Below are 10,065 nucleotides of genomic sequence, written 5' to 3' on the forward strand. Positions count from 1 at the left end.
TAAGAAAACTCAAATATTCTATCTAAAAAAAATTGAATATTCTGGGAATCTTAATCTTAATCTGTAAATCGTAATCAGCAATATTAAAATAATAAAAGGCTTGCAGTATTTCAGTTGATTTGTAATGAATCCAGAATGTATGACATTTTTGTTTTTTTAATTGCATTACAGAAAATAAAGAACTCTATCACAATATTCCAATTATATATATATATATATATATATATATATATATATATATATATATATATATATATATATATATATATATATATACATATATACATACATATATATATGTTTGTATTCTGTTTTTCACTTTTTTTACGGTTTTTTATCATGCATGTTCCAAATAAAATCTTCAAATCAAATGAACTGCTCCGTCCGGAGTTTTACCCCCCAACATCCCCGGGATCTCTTCCCCCCGGTCGGTCGTACCTGTCCGCGCTGAGCGCCGTGAGCGTGAACACGCTCACCCCCACCGAGGTGAGCTGCACGGCGGGCAGCAGCCGGCACGCCGCCTCGCCCAGCAGCCAGTCCTCCGACAGGAACCGCAGCGCGTCCACGGGCACGCAGGTGGCGAGCAGCAGCAGGTCGCCCGCGGCCAGGCTCACCATGAAGATGTTGGGCACGCTGCGCGTGGCGTGGCCGCCCACGAACACCCGCACCAGCGTCACGTTGCCCAGCAGCCCCACCACGATGATGGCCAGGTACGCCGAGGTCATGACGCAGCGCACGGCCAGGTGCACGGAGCCGGGGTCCGAGGGGTCGCCGGGGTCCGGGGGGTCCAGGGGGGCCCCGGAGGGGGTTCCGGGGGGGGGATCCACGGGGGACAGGAGGGACAGGAACTCGTCGTCCATGACAGCGTGGTAGGGAGGGGGGTGAGGGGACTCTGCGCGGCGCGGCGTGGGAACTCCGTGCGTAAAAGGCGCAGCGGAGGAGGAACAGGCAACTTTCCACGGCGACGGCGGGTCGCGGGACTGGCGTGGACGACCGAGAGCCGTGACGTGGGTGGAGAGGGAGGAGCTGGAAAGAGAGAGAGAGAGAGAGAGAGAGAGAGATGGATGGATGATGGATGGAGGAGGAACCAAGAGATTCTACACCAGGGCTCGGCAACCCGCGGCGCCTAGTTTGTTTCTTTTTTTTTTTTTTCCTTTTTTCTCTTTTTTTCTACCTTTTCCTTTCCTTTTTAATCTCGACATTTCGACTTTTTTCTCGAAATGTTGACTTTTTTTCAATTTCAAATTTTTTCTCAATATTTTGACTTTTCTCTCGACATTTTGACTTTTTCTCGATATTTCGACTTTTTTCTCGACATTTCGACTTTTTTCTCGACATTTTGACTTTTTTCTCGACATTTCGACGTTTTTCTCGAAATTTTGACTTTTTTCTTGAAATTTTCACTTTTTTCTCGACATTTCGACTTTTTTCTCGAAATTTTGACTTTTTTTCCATTTCAAATTTTTTCAGGAGGAGGAGAGGGAACCAAACAGGCAACTTTCCACGGCGACGGCGGGTCGCGGGACTGATTCACGCGGAGACGCGCTCGCGTGGACCGAGAGCCGTGACGTTGGTGGAGAGGGAGGAGCTGGAAGGAGAAAGAAAGAGAGAGATGGATAGATGGATGGAGGAGGAACCAAGAGATTCTACACCAGGGCTCGGCGACCCGCGGCTCCTAGTTTCTTCTTTTTTTTTCTTTTTTTCTTCTTTTTTTTCCTTTTTTTCTCTTTTTTTCTTCCTTTTTTCTTTCCTTTTTAATCTCGACATTTCAAATTGTACTTCAACATTAATCTCGAGATTTCGACTCTTTTCTCAAAATTGTACTTCAAAACATTTCAACCTTTTTCTCAACATTTTGACATTTTTCTCGACATTACAACTTTTTTCTCGATATTTTGACTTTTTTCTCGACATTACAACTTTTTCTCAACATTTTGACTTTTTTCTCGACATTTTGACTTTTTTCTCAACATTTCGACTTTTTTTTACGACATTTCGACTTTTTTCTCGAAGTGCACAATAAAAAATAGCAAAAATATCGATATTGCAAAAATGTCGATATGGCCCAAATATGAGTACGGCCTGGTGGCCCGAGCCGGGATCCGGGTCTTCCGCGGGGGCCGCGGGGGCCCCGTGGGGGGTCCAGGTGGGACAGGAACTCGTCGTCCATGGCGAAGTGCAGGAGAGGGAACCATAGACATCATATAGATCTATATGATGTCTATGGAGGGAACCCTCTTCCACTTCCTGTTAAACAATCATTAAGCTTCACAAATATAATTCTCATTTATGCGAGATATTATGAAGTCTGTCACACCAAGGTTTGGTTTCTTTTATGCATTTATGTATGTTTTTTCTTTTTATTTATTTATTTTGTTTCATTCATTATTTTGTTGTTGCTGTTGACGATGCATCACTGCTGAAATGACTGATTGTTGTACATTGTTTGTAGATTGCAAACTTTAAATAAAACATCAATGGTGAAAATAAAAAAAAAATATATATATATATATATATATATATATATATATATATATATATATATATATATATATATACCGTATTGTCCCGAATATAAGACGACCCCTTCTTTTTCAAGTTTAAAGTTTAAAAAAAGACTTTTTAAACACCAAATTAAATTTTTATACAGAAAATAATGACAGTACATCTGAAACAAATGATATAACAATATATTCAAGAGAAAAAGCCTGTTATTTTGCCTCATTCAAATCATCATCTTGAAGTTTGCATCATAACGTCTCCTCAGCTGCCGATTAACCTGCCGATCTTCACCCACTTTTCTCCTGATTTTCGCTATGTTTCTTCTTTTTCTGTTATCTCTTCCCTTATTTTCTTCTCTTTTCTTTCTTATACTATTTTTTACTTTTCTTCTTTGTGCTACCGCTATTTTTATTTTTATTCTTCGTTACAAGGGTTCGCTTTTGCCTGGGGAATTAAGTTCAGCATTCGCATTAAAGATATCTGGCGCCATCTAGCGTTGTGAATGGGTGTAACATCTAGACCCCGAATGTAAGACGACCCCCACTTTTTCAGTCTTATTTCAATGCAAAAAACACTCTTATATTCGGGCCAATACGGTATATATATATACATATATATAAGTATATATATATATATATATATATAAGTGGCCAGAACTGAGATCCCTCTAGATCCGTGATTCCCAACCCCCGGTCCCCGGACCGGTACCGGTCCGTAGAGCCGTTACTACCGGGCCGTGGAATGGCTTGTGTTCCGATCATAATTAGGGCTGCAACGATTCGTCGACGTTGTCGACAAAAAGCGATAATCAAAATTGTCACCAGACGTTTTTTTTTCCAATGGAGTGAGGCATCTCACTTCACTTTAACTCATACAATCTCTGCCCAGAGCCGCGTGTCAGCGCAGCTTTTTTTTTTTTTTCTTTTTTGCGTCTCCCCGCACCAGACGAATGCGCTCACTGATCAATACTGCAGATGCTGATCAATGATATGAGCAGGGGTCCGTTTCACAAAGCAGGTTTAGTGAAAACTCTGAGTCTGTTAACCCTGAAATGAGGGAAACTCTGAGTTTTCCGTTTCACAAAGGGAGGTAACTCAAACCAGAGAAAGAGAGGTAACTCTAGCCTGTTTCACAAAGAGAGGTAACTTAAGCTCTGGGTCAGTTACCGTAGTAACAGACTCTCTGAACCTAACCTGGTCAGTTACCGTAGTAACAGACTCTCTGAACCTAACCTGGTCAGTTACCGTAGTAACAGACTCTCTGAACCTAACCTGGTCGGGACCAGGTTTATATCGTGAAACCTGGAGTTTCTCTGCGTCTCCGCCTCTTTCAGAGCCGCACGCACATTTGATTTCCTCATTCATTCAGTCAGAAGGCGTGTTTTGGCGAAGTTCTGCCGTCTGTCATTAAAAACAGAGTCAGAATATATATTAGAAGTCCATTGTCACGAACATGGCATGTCCTTTTGATGAAGACACAATTGATGAAGGTGCAGAATTAATGCGCAGAGAATTAAATATTCGTCGGGAGATGGTTATCAGACCACGTAATACATGTACATGACAGTACATAGTCTTATTACAGGCAAAGCAGTATATGTTAATCCTTTATTTGTTATAATTTTGATGATTGAATTATTTAATGATTTCATAATATATTCAAATTTTTTTTTTTTTATTTGGGGTTTTCATAAACTGTGAGCCATAGGCTAATCATCAAAATTATAACAAATAAAGGCTTGAAATATCTCACTTTGCATGTAGTGGGAAATAATATTTGTTTCACCTTAAGTTGAATTTACTACGAATGAAGTTTTGCAATATATTCAAATTTTCCAACCTCCACCTGTATATTATTACATGAATAAATAAGAGCATAATACAGGGGTCTCCAACTCCGGTCCTGGAAAGACCTATCCAGCATGTTTTAGGTGTCTCCCTGCATGAATGACAGCAGGAAAGTTGAATAAAATATCTATTTTTCATTGAAGAACCCATCTTTCTCGTGTTTATTATCATTTGCCACATAATTAAAGCAACCTCATACTAAATTTAAGAAAACAATTTTTGCATTTTTTTGTCATATAATTTCATCCAAAACTTGTATAAATCGAAATGTGTTTCTTTGAGTGGCAGCCCTGTCATGGCTTGGCGGACAATAAGTTCTGGTACCCGACCAGACTGAACAGCGCCATGCACAGGTGCTGTATGCAGGTTAGGTACAGTCAGCTGCAGAGATGAGCGGACCTCAGCAAACCTCCATGAGCCGTTTCTTTACTGGTTGTTCGAGTAAAAGAAATAGTGATGAACAAGTGGAAAATCCTACCAAAAAGAAAAGCAAAAGCTTTAATCGCAAGTACGACATTATGTATATAAAATACGGATTTGTTGCAACGGGCGATTGGGAGGCGCCAAACACACTTTGTATTTTATGTGGAGAAACGCTCGGCAACGAAGCAATGAAGCCATCCAAGCTCCAAAGACACTTAAATACAAAACATCCTTCTCTCAAAGACAAACCAGTGGAAGGAAAAAACGTGACTTAGATTTGCAGAAGCAAGTTTTAAAGGCCACAACATCAGCTAACGTCGCTGATGATAGCCTGCATTTTAAAATGCATTGTTTTTTTCTAAAATGTTTATTAAAATTGACATAAATTGTCAACCGGTCCCTGAGCTTTTTGTTTATACTTCTGCTGGTCCTTGGCACAAAAAAGGTTGGGAACCCCTGCTCTAGATACTTTGTTCTGGATGTTTAATATGAGATTTCCAGCAAATCTTGTCATCTATTAGCCTACTCCAAGAAATTGTAGATTCATGTATCTATTATTTCAATGTTTACACCCTCAATCTGAACCTGTGCTTGATTGTATTTATTGTTTCCAAATACCATCATTTTTGTTTTGTTCAAGTTTAATGATAACTTGTTAATGTCAAACAATTTTTTGATTTTGCCAAATTCTGCAGTAATATTGTCCAAAAGTTGCTGTAAATTCACACCAGAATAAAATACGTTTGTATCATCGGCAAATAGTATGAATTTCAGTATTTGTGATATTTTACATACAGTATGTCATTGATATGGATCAGGGATTGTCCCCCTGGTGGTCCGCGGCCCTCTGGTGGTCCGTGGCGGTATTGCAGGTGGTCCGTGAAATTGTAAATGGAAAACAATAATAATTAAAAAGAATATATATATATATATATATATATATATATATATATATATATATATATATATATATATATATATATATATATATATATATATATATATATATATATTATTCTTTAGACTCAATTTATTTTCCCATCCAAAATTATGTCAAATGAGTGAGAGAGAACGTTGTAATATTATAAGCCCTCTTGGCTCCTATTGGTCATTCTTCATTAACTGTTTTTTTTATTTATTTTTATAGCAAAAGGTGCAAATAAAAGTATACACTGATGTAAATAAATAGCCCATATATAGGGTTAAAAATGCAGGGTTTTTTCTACAGTCAAGGCTTTTTTGTCCTTTTTTCCCCAAAATCAGACCAGCCAGCGACCGGATTATATTTAATTATATTTAATTATATTAAATGGACATTAGTTTTTTAAAGGTGGGGTACAGTGCGGCAAAAAGTGTTTAGTCAGACGGCAAAAAAAATCCTGAAAATCACATTGTCTGATTTTTTAAAGAATGTATTTGCAAATTATAGTTGAAAATAAGTATTTGGTCAATAACAAAGTTAACCTCAATACTTTGTTATAAACCCTTTGTTGGTGATGACAGAGGTCAAATGTTTTCTCTAAGTCTTCTCAAGGTTTTCTAAACTGTTGCTGGTATTTTGGTTCGTTCCTCCGTCTAATTTAACCTTCATGTGTTTGGGTCAAAATGACCTAATTCTCCTGTTCCTTCTTTCCTCCTGCTCTCTCCTTCCTTCCTTCCTTGCTTCCTTCCTTGCTTCCTTCCTTCCTTCCTTCCTTCCTTCCTTCCTTCCTTCCTTCCTTCCTTCCTTCCTTCCTTCCTTCCTTCCTTCCTTCCTTCCTTCCTGGTGATAAATGTGATATTTAATGGTTTGCATTAATGAGCGTGGCCTAACGGCTCAACAGCGCCCCCTAGAAAACTTTGTGCCTCAAGTTGTAACAAATGTTATAATAAGTGGCTTCCCTTTCTTACATTCTTCCACTCTCTCCAGTCCCTGCCTCCTGATTGACGGATCCCCCCCTCTCTCTCTTCTTTCATTCCTTTCTTTCTTCCTCCTTTTTATCTATTTATTTACTTTTCTTTTGTTTTTGGGGTTCGTTTTTCTTTGTTTTGTTTAGTTTTTTTTGGGTTTTTTTATCTCTCCCCGTTTTTATTCATCTATTTTTTAATTTATACTGTGCAGTTTTGTTACTTAAATATTACTTAGAATAATTTTCATGTATATGTTATTATTTTGTGTGGATTTTTTGTTAAAAAAAGAAAAAACTATTTAAAAAAAAAAAAAAAAAAAAAAAAAACTTTGTGCCTCAAGCCCCACAATACGGTTTGACGTACATGCACGAAAATCGGTACACACCTGTATCATGGCACAACTTAAAGAAAAGTCTCTTGGAGCCATGGCCCAAACCCAACAGGAAGTCGGCCATTTTGAACATTCTGAATTAATCACGTAATTTTGGAGCCATTCCTTCAGCAGTTAATTCAGCCCGAACCGTAACGTGCACCCAGGTGTATTATACATCAAAATGTGCGTCTCACTGATATGCTTATGGGGGGCGGTGGCCATGAGTACTAGGGCCCGTTCATCGCTGCTTGCAGCTTTAATTATTCTCTCATTCACTCATTTCCATAGTGTATATATATTTATGTTTCCTGTTTCTCATTTTGTTGTTTACACAGTCTTTGTTTACAAAGACTACGTTTACATCAGTCAAAATTCAGGTTATTGCTAATATTCCGGTTACTGAAACATTGGGAATATTCCGTTTACATGGTAATTAATCATTTATCTGGATCAAACCAGCGACGCACGGAGAACATCATGACACAATTCCCGTCATTTCTGCTTCTTCTTCCTGTATCCAAATCCAAAACAAATGCTGCTTCAACTTTTCTCTCACCTTCTTGTAAATCTTCTATCCCGGTACTTTCTACCGTCTACAAATGCAGAAATGTTCATATCCTTCATTACATTTATGAAGTGATTAGTCTCCTCCTGGTCTTGGTTTCTCCGTGTTTATAAGAACTTCCTGGACTCAAAAGACCAGGATTCCTTGTGAACAGAGCATGTGCAGAAAACTAATGTCACAGTCTGTCAGTGTCTGTGTTCTGTCTATTTGTTTGTGTGTGCGTGTTGTGAGTGGGCGTGTACTGTGGGCGTATAGGCTTGGCTCCAGCTCTCAGCTTGGCACACCTGGTTCCAGTTCCCTCGTCTCCTCACCTGCCTGGCGTCAGCTAATCATCCCCAGTCTTTAAATGTTTGGAGATCCTGCAGCGCCGATGCCAGATCGTTTCACAACCCTAGTGTTTGGTAACGCTTCTAGTCAACCTGTCCAGTATTTTTCCTAGTTTATTTCCTGGTTTAGTATTTTTGGAAAACCCAGTCTTTCCTTCCTTCTTTCCTTCCTTCCTTCCTTCCTTCCTTCCTTCCTTCCTTCCTTCCTTCCTTCCTTCCTTCCTTCCAGCACAACGGTTAAAATCAAGGTGCAAAATAAAACAAACATCCCCAAAAGCAGTAGTTTCTTGGTTTTAATGATGTTTCCTGGAACTAAACCAGTGGAAAAGCTGTTTATCATCAATATTATAGAATCAATATTATAGATGATAAACCGTTTATATAGATGATAAACCGTTTATATAGATGATAAACCGTTTATATAGATGATAAACCGTTTATATAGATGATAAACCGTTTATATAGATGATAAACCGTTTATATAGATGATAAACCGTTTATATAGATGATAAACCGTTTATATAGATGATAAACCGTTTATATAGATGATAAACCGTTTAGGGACTCCACACTGAAACATCTAGTTTTGAACTTAATCTGCATTTGTTCAAAAAACAAGACTTTGTGCATTTTTTCCTTAATAATCAGTATTTATGTGAATCCCAGTAATCTTTACATTTACACACAAACAACAACAATGATCTTGTTCTATTTACTTTTCCTTTAACAATTTTAATCTACTGGGCAGATTGATCAACGTTTAGATGAAACATGTTTTATTTGTTTAAGTAGAACAACCACAATAAAACATATCTTTCTTGATCTACTTTAAAAAAAATGAAGGAAACTTTTTACATGAGATTTTAATGTAAATCAAGAAAGACTAGTCTTTGTATAAACTACTTCATTTTTAGTATGTACAAAATTCATTTGCAAGTAAAGTCAACTTAATTTACATTTTTCTTATTTTTTCCTTTTTTTTCCTCTTGTTTTCTTTTTTCTTTTCTTTTTAAAGTTTTTTGATAAATAAAGTAAACGTAACACAATTAAGTTGACTGTACTTGCAAAATGTATTATTTACATACATAAAATTAAGTAGTTTAGTAGTTTCTTTTTTCCCCTTTTTTCTTTTTTTCCTTTCATTTTTTTCTTTTTTTTTTTCTTTTTTTCCTTTTTCTCTTTTCTTTTCTTTTTAAAGTCATCTTAATTTTGATAAATAAAGTAAACTTAACACAATTTAATTGACTGTACTTGCAAAATGTATTATATACATACATATAATTAAGTAGTTTATACAAAGACTAGTCTTTCTTGATCTACATAATAATCTCATGAGAAAAGTTGACTTATTTTTTTGAAGTAGATCAAGCCAGATATTATAATATTTGTATCCGTGTGTCGGTGAATCCAGACTGACTGTCAGAGTAAATTGTGTTTATCTATAAAAATTGTCTTATCTGTTGTTATTATTAAATAGTTTTTCTAAAATGTTTGAGAATTTGATTATTTTAGAATTGAAGATTATAGGACTGTCTCAGAAAATTAGAATATTGTGATAAAGTCCTTTATTTTCTGTAATGCAAAAATGTCATCCATTCATTCATTACAAATCAACTGAAATATTTCAAGCCTTTTATTATTTTAATATTGCTGATCATGGTTTACAGTTTAAGATTAAGATTCCCAGAATATTCAAATTTTTTGAGATAGGATATTTGAGTTTTTCTTTCTTGCTTTTTGCAATTGCATTACAGAAAATCACAATATTCTTTTTCTTCTTTTTTTTCCTTTTTTTCTCTCTTTTTTTCTTCTTTTTTTCCTTTTTTTCTCTTTTCTTTTCTTTTTAAAGTCATCTTAATTCTGATAAATAAAGTAAACTTAATATCCTCAAATACTCAAATATGCTATCTCAAAAAATTAGAATATTCTGGGAATCTTAATCTTAAACTTTTTTAATTGCATTCCAGAAAATAAAGGACTTTATCACAATATTCAAATTTTCTGAGACAGTCTTGTATTCAAATGTTGCGAGCGCTTCTCTCGCTCCCTGCGCGGCCTGTGCTTTTATTGTGAAAGGCCTTACCGGAAGTGGTCGATGGTGCGTGTCTCTCGTCCCCGCATCCCCCGCATCCCCGTCAT

General features: G+C 36.9%; 1 protein-coding gene across 1 annotated transcript in view; it reads right to left on the minus strand.

The window, feature by feature from the left end:
- Positions 1–10,065, minus strand: part of nmbr (neuromedin B receptor) — a 63,671-nt gene extending 53,606 nt beyond the window's left edge. The window contains exons 1-2 of the mRNA XM_061747015.1: positions 10,010–10,065; positions 439–1,026 (exon numbers count right to left, since the gene is read on the minus strand). Of these exons, the coding sequence (XP_061602999.1) occupies positions 439–1,026; positions 10,010–10,065 (644 nt within the window). The remainder of the gene's footprint in view (positions 1–438; positions 1,027–10,009) is intronic.

The sequence above is a fragment of the Cololabis saira genome, chromosome 18, assembly GCF_033807715.1.
Source record: "Cololabis saira isolate AMF1-May2022 chromosome 18, fColSai1.1, whole genome shotgun sequence".
Classification (NCBI taxonomy): domain Eukaryota; kingdom Metazoa; phylum Chordata; class Actinopteri; order Beloniformes; family Belonidae; genus Cololabis; species Cololabis saira.